This window comes from Tenrec ecaudatus, chromosome 10, assembly GCF_050624435.1.
Source record: "Tenrec ecaudatus isolate mTenEca1 chromosome 10, mTenEca1.hap1, whole genome shotgun sequence".
NCBI classification, from domain to species: domain Eukaryota; kingdom Metazoa; phylum Chordata; class Mammalia; order Afrosoricida; family Tenrecidae; genus Tenrec; species Tenrec ecaudatus.
In genome coordinates, this window is record NC_134539.1 from 958,610 (window position 1) to 972,078 (window position 13,469).

Sequence of the window (13,469 nt, forward strand, 5' to 3'; positions counted from 1 at the left end):
ATGTTTATTTGTGTCATCAGGGGGTGGGGGCCGGGACGCTATTTCTTCTTCTTCTTGGCCATCTTGAGCTTCGCTTCCATCAGTTTCTGGCCCTGCTTCTTGATCTCAGCCCGCGAGGGCACGTAGCTGTGGTCCACGTCCGCAAACTGGAAGGTTTCTAGATGGGCGGACGCCGAAGGCGGGGGGCCAGCATCCTGCAGCCCCTCTGGAGCCCTGTGGGCCCCCGTTACCCACCTCCTCGCCCCCCCCACCCCCCGCTGCCCGGGGGACCTCACGGGGCTCAGCACCTGCAGCTCAGCTTACATTCCCTCTCAGAGGGTGGGGCGAGGTGGGGCCGGCACCTGGACACGCCCCAAACCAGGCCCCACCCACTCGGTCCGGCCCCGCCCAGCCTTAGCTCCGCCCCAATTTTTCGTTCCCGCCCTGCACGGGCCACCAACACCCTACACCACTACTCCGCACCCTGCCCAGCGTCCAGCACCGCGCAAACGTCTTTGGCTGGCCACGCCCCCTCCCGATCGCCGGTCCCGACTGGCCCCGCCCCTTGGCCCCGCCCCTACCTATCACGTCCTCCTCCAGATCCTCAAGGCTAATCTTGGTGTTCTGCTTCTCCTTGAGGGTGGAGGACTCCAGGATGTCCTTCACCTTCATGGTGACCTGCAGGCGGGCAGAGTTCCCTCAGCTTCGCAGGCGCGGACCGGGCAGGGCAGTGCGCTCGCTCGTGAGCTCCCCTCCTGGCCGGGCTACCTCCTCGGTTGGGGCCAGCTTCTCCACCCTGCTCATCAGGTAGGTCAGCTTCTTCTCGCAGTACACCAGCTTGCCATACACATCTGGGGGGCTGGCGAGTTCCACTTCTTTCTGCAGGTGAGAGGGGCATCTGATGGCCACCTGCTGCCCCAGTGCCCTGGCAGTTGGGGCAGCTCCCTGGGGCAGGCACCTGGCCGAGTGGTGGGGGGATGCCGATGAGCCGGATGTAGAGGTTGTCGATGCCCGTCTGGACTGTCAGCAGCAGCTTCTGGCTCTTGGTCAGGTTGCTGAGGGCCAGCTGGAGCCGCCCCTCCTCCTCTTTGAGCGTGTCCCTAAGCTTCTTTTCAACCACCACAAAGCTGTTGGAGACGGGGGAGTGCAGAGGCAGCTGGGCCAGGGCGCGGCTGGGCCACCCTTGAGCACTTGCTGCACCCTGGGCCTGGAACGCCTCCCTGGGCTACCTGATGGAGTTGGGTGCCTGGTGGAACTTGAGCACCACTTGCTCCAACTCCAATTTCCTCATCAAGGCTTCCAGCTGCTTCCTCCGCTCCTCGCAGTCCTCCATCTGCAGCTCCAGGTTCTCCTCCGTGTTCCTCTGGGCCAGGAAGCGCCCGGCGATGTCCTGGCCAGGCCAGCAGAGAGAAAGGAGCAGGAGTGGGCCTGGGCCCAGCAAACAGTCCCCTCAGCCCCAGGTCCCCAGCAGCTAGTTTCCTGGCAGTTAGCTGCTCCCATGGCCCTCCCAGAGAAGGCAGGCGGTCTCATGCAGATAGGGGCAGTACGGACATCCTGCTACCCTGGCTGACTTTTGCAGCCTGGACAAGGTGGGAGCACGGAATAAAAGGGTGCCAGCCTTGACATGAGGAAGGCGGGCAGAGAGGGGCAAGGCCTGAGGGTGGGCCTTGTCCTGGTATCTGAGGCACCTGTCAGACAGGCTCAGAGGGGCCTCTCGAGCTGCCTTGGGGTGTCCTCCACACTGAGTTGCCCCACCAGACCCAGGAGACACAGGGGTGCAGCCTTCTAAGCCCATCCCTGGGGGCCTGGCTCTTTGTCCATCCCTGGGAGCACCGGGGTCTTACCCAGAGGTGGGAGCAGCGCACAGCGGTCTTCACATGGTCCACCAGCATGGTCACCTTCGCCTGGTACTCGATGTCGGCCTTGGAGGTCTCTGTCCGCTTCACTGTGCAGGGACAGCCGGCGGGGAGTGAGATGACCTGCCCCCCTCAACAGCACTGCCAGAGAGCTGGTTCTTAGTCACAGCGACGGCAGGGTTGAGCCTAACTGCTTAGGAGGGTGTCGGAGGCTACCACTCTTGACAGGAGCAGATGGCTTCCTCTCCCTCCCACTGAGCGGAACCGCTGATGCATTCAAACTGCCGACCTCTTTGACTAGCAGCCCAGGGCTTAACCCACTGCAGCACCAGGACCATCTGCCCAGCTCCTTGTGGTGGTGCTGAGTTTCTGTGTCCACGGGCTTGGGCACACACGACCCTAGGTCCTTCCTGGAATGTAGTCAGCTAGACTCAAGGCAATCTGACTGCCCTCCATGATGTAGGGCCTCATCAAAAGAGTTGGAACTTTAAGAGCAAGAGGGGAGGTTTCCCTGCTCTGCCCCCAGAGCAGCAGATGTGTATTTTGCTAGGACTCTCTCTGTCCACTCCTCTCAGTGTGGTGTGAGTATTTGGGGGGCCCGTCCCCCTTCTGCTCCCTGAGCCTATGACTTTGAATGTGCCAGCCCTCCTGGACAATTATGGAAGCTCATTCCTGAAAGTCAATCAGTCTCTGCCTCTCTGCCGGTCTCCTCATCCATCCAGTTCCCTGGGGCTGTCTCTCTAGAGAAACCTAGTTGGACACCTGACCTCAGGCAGGTCCTCAAGGGATGCCTTGGGTCAGCCTGCTGCTTCTGAGACACAGATTTGGGGCCAGAGGTCCCATGCACTCAACGAAGTCCAGCCCTGAGTGGCTGGCAGCCTCTCCAAGTGCCTGAGTCCAAGCCTCCTGCTGCCCAGAGCCCAGGGGTGGTGGCCCTGTGAGTGTAGCCTGTTGGTGGGCAGTTGCATGAGGCAGGGCCTACTCTGTCCCTTGGCTGTGGCAGTGGGTCACACCTGGCCTTCCTCACCTTTCAGGTTCTCCATGCTCATCAGGCTTGAGGGGAAATCCAGGTCCCGTCGGCCCTGTAGGGAGCAGGAGGACAGCTGCAGCCCTTGGAGGAGGTGGGTGGGGCAGGGTGAGGGGCGGGATGGGACTCAGGAACCAGGAGGCGGGGCTCACCCGTCGGTATTTCTCGCTGGTCTCCTTGGTGTGGATCTTGTCAATAAGTTTCTTCTGCTGGGTCAGCCGGTTCTCGCGAGCCCTGCGCTCTTCAATGAAGGAAGCCTCTGCTTGGCTCATGTTCATCTGGGGACAGAGGTGGGTGGTGGTGGTGGCGGCCTGTCCCACCAAGGGATTCCAGAATTCCTGGGGGCCAGCTTCGGAAGTCCCTGTCAAAGCCAAGCTTCCTAGACTTCGGAGTAGCTTCTTTTGGCAAACGCGCGTGCAAGAGTGGAAGGAGGCTGCAATGGAGGGATTGTGTTCCCTGTCCCTGTGAGCGTCACAGGGTGCCTGGGCAGAAGCTGCTGGGCAACCTCTGCGGTCCCCGAGGGCAGGGCCAAGGGGCAGCCCTGGAGCCCCATCCCCATGCCCCCAGCTCACCTTGACCTCATCCGTGATCATCATAGCATCTCGGGACATAACTGACATGTCCGACAGCTCTGAGCAGTAGTTGGACACGAGACTCTGCAGTTTGTCCAGCTGCGTGGGATATTCTGCCAGCTCCTACATGGAGAAGGCAGGGCAGGTGGCCAAAGAACTGACCCGTCTTCCAGCAGCAGGGGCCTCCTCAGACGCCGAGGACACGGTGGCCCCACCCCCCATCCTCGGGAGCGCCTTGCCACTAGCTGGAGGCCCAGGGCTCAGGGGGCAGCGCTGAGGGTGGGCCCTCACCCTCTTGAGATAATCCAGCAAGCCCACGTACAGCGCGTGGATGTTGTGGCTCATGGTGATCTTCACCGTGGTCTTCTCGATGCTGTTCTCCAGCTGCCGCATGACCTGGGCCCAGGACACAGAGGACGTGCTGGAGGCCAAGCCATGGCACCACCGCACAGGCGAGGCCTCTGGACCAGCCTTCTTCTACCTGGGCAGAGCCCCGCCCCTCCACTAGAGTCCCACCTCTGCCTGTGTGGCTCCCACCCAGGACCTAGTCTCCAGCTGGGGCACTTTCTCCTCTGTGTCTCTCCCTCCTTCTGGCCTTGGGGCCTCACCCAGTTCAAGGCGTCCTCGCCCCCCCCCCCCCCCCCCCCCCCCCCCCCCCCTCCGCCCCACTCTGGAACCAAGCCCAGCAGCACCGCCCCACACCCCGGGGCCACCTGCAGCAACCGAAGCTCCTCCTTGGTGGCGTCGGGCTGGCTCTGCAGGCCCGCCAGCTCCAGCTGCAAGCTCTCCAGCTTCTGGCCGCGCTGCCGCACCAGGTGGATCAGCACGTTGTGCGTGTTCACGCGGTCGAAGACGTACTTGCGCAGCTTCTCCCGAGCATCCTGTGTCAGGGAGGGCATGGATCCATGGCAGCCTGGCCAGCCACCAGGCGATGGCGATACCTGACAGCCCCCAGACAGCGCTCCTCGCGTCCCCTTACCTCCATGGTGCTGCGGCAGTTCGCCAGCAACATGGCTCGGTTTGTCCGACACGCCTTAGAGATGGTCCACTGGTCATACTGCAGAGAGGTGGTGGCTGAGCAGGGACGGCCACAGGGACCCCTCCTGGCTCTGCTGCGGGCAGTGAGACAGGGCCTCCCCTCCCCAACCACAGACAGAGGACCCGGCCTTGGAGGGTCCAGGGTGGGGCTTGCTCCAAGTGGACAGCCTGCCTGAGGCCGCTGAACCCTGATGGGTTGGCTGGGGCTTGCACACAGTCCCAGGACCCGCTCAGGAGGTGCCCTGGCCAGAAGTGGTGCCTCTCGATGTGTGTGTGTGTGGGGGGGCTGTGACCCCACGTGTCCATCTTACCCAGCAGCAGGGTGCGAGGGAACCCACCTTCTGGGCCAGTGCCCAGTCCTGGGAGCCATGGCGGATCCTGTCCCGCAGGAGGGCCAGCTTGGCCTTGTTCTGGACTGACTTCTCTTTTACAGCCTGGACCTGCAGTGCCCGGCACTGCTCTGGGGGTCAAAGGGCGCGTGGGAGGCCATGGCCATTCCGAGGGCAGAGGCTGCCCCAGGTACCCTGCCCTCCTGAGCAGGCTGTACTGCCCAACCATCACTAGTTCTTGGAGGGCCACGCTGGAAGGGGCTGGGCTGGGGAAGGCCCAAATACCTGCTCTGCGGGGCCTATGGCCCATGACCCTCACGCACTCAGACCATGTGCTTCACATACACGTGGCTGATGTGCCCCCATCTCCCCGGCCCCTGCACAGCCGGCCTCCCACTCCCTCCCCAGCTGCGGGTGGGTGGACAGTAGCCGGTGGCCGTGTCTCCTGGGCTGCCTACCCTGGAGCCGTGTGATGGTCTTCAGCTCCTGGATCTGCTCCTCCACGTCCCCTTCGTTGTATACCCTCATGGTGGCCCTCGTGTCCCGAGAGCACCCTGCAAGTCCCTGTACTCTCTGCTCAGCCGCCTCTGAGGCCTGGGACTCCCCCACCCATTGTGACCAAGAACACGGAATGCCTGCCTGCCTGCCCTGCCCCCACTGTTATTTCCGGGGGTCATCCTCAGGACACTGCCATGGTCAGGTGACTCTTACTTCCAAACGCGCGCGCGCGCGCGCGCGCGTGTGTGTGTGTGTGTGTGTATGAGACTTGTGATGACTTGGTATTGGGTCCCACATCTGCACCTCTCACCTACCTGCCCCTCCCAGACCTCAGGCTAACCTCCACCCACCCACAGGATGGAAATTCTTCACCTGCTTCCCCTGCCACTGACTCGGGGTCCCCAGTGCACACTGCGCTCACACTCAGAGGCCCTCGGCCACCTTGCTCATGAGATCTAGGCCCTCAGGCCTTGCCACCTTCCCTTCCTGCCTTGACCCCCTGACCGCCGTGGGCCCTGGTCCCCTGGCTTCCCCATCACCTGGGCCTTGGCTCAGATGGAACCCACCCCAGGGACAGCCTGAACTTTCTGGGGCTCTGGGAGCATACCTGATGGGGTCTTTATTCCCATGCTGGCCTTTCCGGTGGGCAGTTGCAGTGCCCACTTTGCCTCTCGGCGGAATGCCAGCTCAGCAAGCAACAGGAGGTGAGCTCCCTGGCCGCCAGAGGAGAGGGGGACCCTTAGGTGGGCTTTCTGAGGAAAAGACGTCAATCTGACCTGGAGCACAGGAGGTTCTGCCAAGCTGGGGAGCGCCAGTGCCAGCAGGCGTGCGGTGGCAGTGTGAGCCTGAGCGCGTGGTCCAGGGCATTCGGCACTGTGTGGCCCTGTGCTGGAGGCTGGCCACAGAGCATGGACGGCGTGCATGCAGGAGTCTTGGTGTCCACCATGGCCTTCGCTGATATGTCCACACTGCTGCATCTATGAGAAGCAGACCACCACCGACGGGGTGGGTGTGGTCTGAGGGGGAGGTGGGATGTATGGGGGCGCAGCACTTCTTGTGGGGACCCCTGCTCATGTGGTGGGTTGCTAGGCCACAGGTTGGGACCCTCAGCCATTCCAGGGGAGAAAGAGGAGGCTGTCTGCATCCATGAAGTCGTCGGGACTTCAAGTCACCTGGGAGCCCTGCTGTTCTGCCCTGCAGGAGCTCCCTGAGTCAGAGCCGGCTCCACGCAGCAGGTTTTGGGGTGTGTTTGGTGCCACTACCCCTGCCAAACTCCAAAGGCCTCTCTCTGGTTTGGTGACTCTGTGTTCTTTCCAGCTCCTGTGCTACTTCCTGCATCGGTCAGTAGTTTGCCCATAGGGCTTGTCAACAGTTGAACGCAAGGCTTGGGTGTTTTCCCTGGAGTTCTTTCCGTTTAAGGTATGCCGAGAGCCGGCTCTCTACCTGTGGGTCTGGAGGCTGTGCGTCAGGTGACGTGGTGAGCAATGGAGAGAAGGTTGGCGTTGGCAAGGCTTTTGTCTTGCTTGGGTCCACAATCCGCGCTTTTGGAAGCAGCGGTCAAGAGAACAAAAGACTGCTTGCATAGGTAAACCTGCTGCATAAGACCTCTTCAGAGTATTGAAAAGCAAGGATGTTACTTTGAGGCCTTAAGTGTGTGCCTGACCCAAGTCATGGTGTTTCAGTGGCCTCATGTGCATTGGATAAGTGAACATCGAGTAAGGAAGGCTGAGGAAGCATCAGCACATGTGAATTGTAGTGCTGGAGAAGAATATTGGCGAAAAGGGCAAATCCACCTGCTCTAGAAGCACAGCCAGAGTGTTCCTTAGAAGCAAAGATGGTGAGATTTCACCTGACATTCTTTGGACGCGTTGTCAGGAGAGACCAGTCCCTGGACAAGGACGTCATGCTTGGTAAAGTGGAGGGGCAGCGAGGAAGAGATGGGTGGGCCCTGGAGCTGCCACAGTGGGCTCGGGCCTGGGGACAGTGGTGAGGCAGGTGCAGGGCCTGGCCGTGCTCCGTCCGTGTGTCAAGGGTGGCTGTGGTTGGAGCTCACGGCACCTAACGACAACGCTAGGTCCTCACACACGTCACTGCTTTACGTTGTCTTCTTGAGCTGCCCTTTGACGTGTCATGACGTTGTTAGTTAGTTTATTGTGCCAGCCTGGCCGATAAACACATGTGGGGTTAATTGGAGGGCGGAGGGATAAATGGCTCCGTGAGCCTCGCCTTTCTAGTTCTCGAGTCTCTTGCTTTCTGATGGTCAGACCAGGGTGCAGCTGCTCTAGCTGTTCCCAGGTTCAGCTGGCAAGGCTCACTTCCTGCGAGACATCCCTGAGGAGAAGCCATAAGGACCTACCCCGATGCATCTCTGGGTGCTGGAGCAGCCGTGTGGAGACCCCTGCCAGCGCTGAGATGCTTGCACATTCACTGACTCGGCTTGCGTCCTGCAGTCGGCGTCATTGCATCTGCTTTGTGAGATGGAGGAGGACTCTGTGGATTGGTGTTGGTCATATGGGTTAATGTTGGACTTGTGGGTTTGGGCAGCGCTGGGTTGGGATGTTTTCTTGATGCACACTTAACCTTTACATAAAACGCTCTCTTCTACATGGGTTTCTGTGGATGTTCCTCCAAAGTCCCCAGACTGACACAGAGGCCGCCATCTGTGCTGCTCCGAGCAGGGGCAGGCTGCAGCGTCTCTTCTGACCTGCACTGTGTCCCTTCCTCTTTCCTCTCTCGAGTGACCTTTGGCTTTCTTCACGGGGATATTCTTGACGTCACCCCACAGCTCTGTGGGGTGTGGAGAGGCTTTTCCCCAGGTTGTCTCCCCCAAATATATGCCAAAATAGGACCCAATGACTGTTCACTTGGAAGTCATTGCAAGCAGGTCAGAGGTTATCCTCCCTAAGGGTTATCAGCCATCTAGAGCATTGACTGTATAGTGGGTCCCACTCCCTTCTGATCAGGATAGTAGATTGTTTCCCTGAAGGAGAGCCCAGGGAGGGCAAGCCCACTCAAGGGTGACCGAGGTTAGGCCGCCATATTGAGTCAATGGGATGCCCATCTTGTCACATGTTCCCCTAACCCCTCCCCTTCCTATTGAGAGTACACCCCTAGTTCATCCCCTTCCCGTCACATGTACAGCGCCTTCTGGTGACGTGTGCGGTTGCCTGTAATCACGCCCCTAAGAATATATAGGCCTTGGTCAGAAATAAAGCGGAGACGCTCTCTCCTCCCTCCCCGTCCTCCCGCTGTCTGCATGGACCTGGCTGCTGAGACCATGGCCATCCCGGAGGTGAGCGTGCTGCCGTAGCTGTGTCTGACTCCTTTACCCCACTCTCTTGCCTATCTTGCACGACTTTACTATGATCTCGCTACATTAACCGTACAATTGCTCCTACCAACCTGTGATAGTGTCGGGGGCTTTTTAGTCAGCGCGAGGGCCTCCCCTCACACGCTCAGCAGGCTTTTCATCACTAGTGCTCCATGCGTCAAGTCTGCTCTTGGAATTTAGGGAAGAGAGACTCAAGGTCATATTTGGCTCTCCTTGAATGTTTTTCAGCTTCAACCGGAACTTACCGTGGAGCGATGGAGGGTCTGCTCCACAGCCGGCCCCTGGCCAGGGTGTAGCTGCTGACCCTGGGCTTCTCCCTCATCTCTCCCCACAGATGAGTCCGTCTGGTTTCTGTGTCGCCCTTCTGGAGAAGTCCTCTTGTGTCGTTGAGGAAAGGTATTTGCTGTGAACGAGTTGTTGGTCTTGCGAGATTCTGCCATGCGGACCCTCAGCCCCGTTTCTACGCCAAGACCATGGTTTCTAACTACTGCTCCTTCTGTGTTTCCAATTGCCAATAGTCATCAATGCATTCGATTTCATGTGTGACCAATTTCAGATCAAAGACATTGGTGGGATTCTTCAGTGTCTGCATTACTAGTTTTCGTGGGTGGTACATAAAGTTGAATAATTATCCTTCGGACTGGATTTCCTGTCACAGACAGCATTGTTCTCCAGACAGACCTTGAAACGCCCTTTCTGATAACGAATGCAGTGCCTTCCTCTCCACCGTGTCATCTCCAGGTTAAGTGAACCAAAAGGTGACGGAAAGAATGCACAGTCGCTAGCCAGAAAGAACCACCCACAGGCCAGCCTTTCAGGAGGGAGCAAATGATCAAGAGCCAGTGCTACCGAAGGAAGCCTTTGAGCCACACTGCAAGTATTGGCTCAACACCAGACTCCAGCATGGATGGGCACCAATGGAAATGTTTCAGCAAGCGGATGAAGCACTGGAAGCGCTCACTTGTCTACGGCAGGACATTTGGAAAAGAGGTAGTTGGGCAACTGGCTGGACGAGAGCCGTATTGGAGCCCATTCCAAAGAAAGGTGACCCAACAGAATGCTCCAATGACAGAACAATGTCATTGATCTCACAGCAGAATTTTGCTGAAGATCATCCAATAACGGGTACAGCAGTGTTTTGACAGGGAGCTGCCAGAGGTGCAGGCTGGATTCAGAAGAGGGCGTGGAACAAGGGATATCACTGCTGACGTCAGATGGATCTCAGACACCAGAGAGATGCTTACTTGTGTTTTATGAACATGCCAAGTCCTCTGACTGTGTGGGTCATACCAAACGATGGATAATTGAGAAGAGTGGACATGTCAGAACACTCATTATGCACATGTTAACCTTGTACCTGCGTGAAGAGGCAGCTGTGCGAACAGAACAGGGCTTACAGTCAGGGAAGGTGTGTGTCACGGTCGTGTCCTCTCTCCCTACTTACTCCAGCTGTGTGCTGAGCAAATCATCAGAGACGCTGGATTACATGAAAAGGATGTGGCACCAGGATTGGAGGAAGGCTCACCAACAACCTGCGGTGTGCAGGTGACACAACCTCGCTTGCGGAAAGTGAAGAGGGCTTGAAGCACTTGCCGATGAAGAAAGACCAAGGTTGGCAGCCTTCAGTAGGGACTACAATCCAACGTCAAGACAACCCAAGTCCTCAGCACTGGGCCGTCATGAGAAATGGAGAATAGAGCGAAGGGATCCACCATAATGCTCATTAAAGTGTTGGAGAGCAAAGGTGTTTGGGAGGACTAAGGTGTGCCTGACCCGTCATGCTATCTCCAATGGCCTCATTTGCATTCCCTGAAAAGGAAGCCTGAAGAAGGGCTGGTGGTTGTGAGTTGTGCTGCAGAAGAGTAGTGAAAGTGGCCTAGCCTGCCCAAAGGACTCACACGTTGTGGCAGTGACGTCTCTGTTGTCAGCTTGAGACTTGAGTGAGGGGGTGGAGTTTAGCCCGTCCATCAGGTCACGGCCTGATGACCTCATCTGGAGGTACAAAGGAGATAAATAGCTCCCTGGAGGAGGGACACACACTCACTCCCTGGGAGACAGTCCTGTTGAGAAGACACGTGGAGCTTGCTAGAGCCCTGGAGCTGGAGGAGCCACCTGGAGACCCACGACTGTACTGAGATGCTTCTATTGCCACCGGATCCGCAAGACTTTCCACCCCCTGGCCTGTGACCTTCCTGAATTTGGTATCATTGCACGTGTTACATGAGTCTGAAGAGGAAGTTATAGATTGGTATCGGATGTATGGGCTAATATTGGACTTATGGACTTGATCTGGACTGGGAAGTTTTCTCACTATTCAATTGCTCTTGTCTATAAAGCTCTGTCTTATACACAGATAAGTGTCTGAATTGTTTCTCTGGTCCACCCGGACGGACACAAAAGTACAGCCAGAACCCTGCTTAGAGGCAAGGATGGCAAGACATTGCCTCGCGTACTTTGGGCACGCTGCCAGGAGATGGACATCATGCTTAGCGAAGTGGAGAGGGTCAGCAAAGAGGAAGGCCCTATACCGGAGGGACTGGCACAGTGGCTGCAACCATGGGAGGGGCATTGGGAGGATGGTGCCGGGCCCCGCGGGCTTTGTTCTGTGTGTGTGGGATCACTAGGAGCTGGAACCGACTAAAGATGACAAAATGGCTCAAGAATTCCAGACCGACTGCCCACTGCCATGAGCCAGTGACCTCGGAAGGGTCCCCGAGACTGCAGGCTCTGTGGGAGTGGCCAGCCTTGCCTCGCGCCCTCCAAGCAGCTGGTGGGGTCAAACGCCGGCCTTTGGGGTCACAGTCCACAGTCACTGACCCCGCAGCGCAGACCCACAAATCATCTATTGGAGCAACAATCAGGCCAGCGTGGCCCAACACTCTGTGCCCCTTCCGAGGCCTGGCTCCCCCTCCGGTGGCACCGAGGGTCTGTGCTGGGGGCAGAGCTTCCTCTGGTCTTTCCCGGGCCCAGCTAGGTGTCTGGCTGAGGCAGTCTGATCGCTGTCCCCGAGACCTGTTGTGGTCTTTCCTCAATGCCCAACCCCTGACCATCAGTATCCTCCTCCTCCACCGGCAAGGGGGGCTCTGACAGATGTATTTTCTCCCTGGTGTGGGAGCTCGTAGTCTGACTGCAGGCTGCCAGCTCTCGGGGAGGCTGACTGTTGGTTCTGGAGGAACAGCCTGCCGTCCTCTGGGCTTCTGTCCCTCAGGGAGGGGTCTTGTATAACTTGGCAGCCTCCTCCCCCATCTCTGACCCGTGCTTGCTCAGTCGGGTCGCTCTGCAGACCAAGCCGACACTGGCTCTGCCTCCTGCACCTTTCCTCAGATTCAAAGCACAGGACGCTGCCTTCCAGCTCCAGGGAGAAACTGCCGGGCGGCAGAGCCCGGGGTGGGGTGGGGTGGGGTGGTGGGGGCGGGTAGTGGTCATGCGATACGCTGCTCATCACAAGATCCGCAGTTCAAAACCACTGGTTGCTGAGGGGGACAGCTGAGGCTTTCTGTTCCCATAGAGGCCGACAGCCTTGGAAGCCCATCGAGATAGCCCCAGCTGTCCTACCATGTTGCTAGGGGTCAGAATCGACCCATGACAGTGAGGGAGCCCTTACAGGCTAGGCGGCCATGTCTTCCTCCCAGGAAGCAGCTGGTGGCTCCAACTGCCAGCCTTCCGATGAGCAGCGAGATGCCTGGTGGCAGGGCAACCCAACTCAACCCACCCCACTGCTGCCAAGTGACAGGGGTGGCCAAAACCTGGTCCCACCCCACTGCCATCGAGTTGGTCCTGCCCTACAGGGCTTCCAAGGCTATGAGTGCTCACAGCAGGGGCCCTGGTGATGCAGGGACCCAAGTGCAGGCTGCTAACCAGAAGGCCACCAGTTCTGACCCCACGAGAGGGGAGGTCAGTGGCTTCCGTGAAAGTTTATGGTCCTGGGAGCAGCTCTCCTGCCCTTCAGTGTGGCTGAGAGCTAGAGCGGACTCCACAGGGGGCTTGGTTTTGATGCCCATCACCCGCTCAGCAGCTGGTGGTTCCAGACTGGTCTTTGGGTCAGCAGCTTAGTGCTTACCCACTGTCCACAAGGGCCCCTCAGTCACAGGGGGGGGGGGTTAGGATTTACCAGACATTTTAGGGGGATCGTCTGTCACAGTGGGGCCCCTGGTTGCCCAGACAGGGCTGCATCTCTCAGGCTCCTTGGCATGGGAAGTGGCCATGCCGTTAGCCACTGATGGACACAGCAGTGGTGGGAGTAACTGCCCTTCCTCCTCCTGCTTTCTGCTGGCTGGGATGGAGGCGCAATGGCTGGAGCTGCTGAAGCCACGCTGGGCCACAAGATGGCCGGGGGTACAGAGGTCATTACTGCAGAGAGCAGGCTATGAGGGGCCAGGCTCATGCCCGTGTCTGTGCAGGGCGGCTGACTCGGACTTGCACACAGTGAATGAATAAAGCCACCTGGCACGGCTTTCTGGTTGTGTTCCCACCAAGGATCCACGGTGCCTGGTGGGGACCGGTCACTGTTCTGCTGAGGGGCAGCCACAAGGACCAAGTTTGGGCGGGGGGCGCCGTGGGTCACTGCGAGGCCACTGGCACTGGTACGCCAACTGCAAAGGACACTGGGCTTGTGGAGGGTTTGTACAATCTTTGCCTCTTCATCTTGTGTGGGTGGGTAGGGGTGGGGGTTGGGGGCCAGGCAGCATTGTCTGGCCAGCTCTCGAGGTCTCTCTCCCAGGCAGGTCTCCACAAGGCCAGTCTGGGCCTCTCTGCGGCAACCCTGGGTGGCTGCTCGCTGAGAGGTTGGCGGTTCACATCCACCAAGAAGAGCATAGGGAACAAGGGCCGGTTTTATTC

At 58.7% G+C, this 13,469-nt stretch overlaps 1 protein-coding gene across 1 annotated transcript; it reads right to left on the reverse strand.

Annotated features, from left to right (window-relative positions):
• Nucleotides 1-38: 38 nt before the first annotated feature.
• On the reverse strand, nt 39-5,329 carry CCDC183 (coiled-coil domain containing 183). Its single transcript, XM_075558887.1, has 14 exons — nt 5,260-5,329; nt 4,811-4,932; nt 4,414-4,491; nt 4,148-4,315; nt 3,726-3,830; nt 3,435-3,557; nt 3,015-3,140; nt 2,863-2,917; nt 1,824-1,924; nt 1,209-1,369; nt 938-1,106; nt 748-858; nt 561-657; nt 39-157 (listed from the first exon to the last, which is right to left on the reverse strand). Exons 1-14 carry the CDS (start codon nt 5,327-5,329, stop codon nt 39-41), a joined length of 1,605 nt encoding a protein of 534 aa, XP_075415002.1.
• Nucleotides 5,330-13,469: the final 8,140 nt, after the last annotated feature.

Excerpts from the sequence above, each read along its gene's own strand:
- CCDC183 (XM_075558887.1), bottom strand. The coding sequence starts at position 5,329 with ATGAGGGTATACAACGAAGGGGACGTGGAGGAGCAGATCCAGGAGCTG. Across the intron at positions 1,925-2,862 it reads GAGCATGGAGAACCTGAAAG|TGAAGCGGACAGAGACCTCC; the intron begins GTGAGGAAGGCC and ends GTCCCTGCACAG. Across the intron at positions 158-560 it reads TCTGGAGGAGGACGTGATAG|AAACCTTCCAGTTTGCGGAC; the intron begins GTAGGGGCGGGG and ends CCGCCCATCTAG.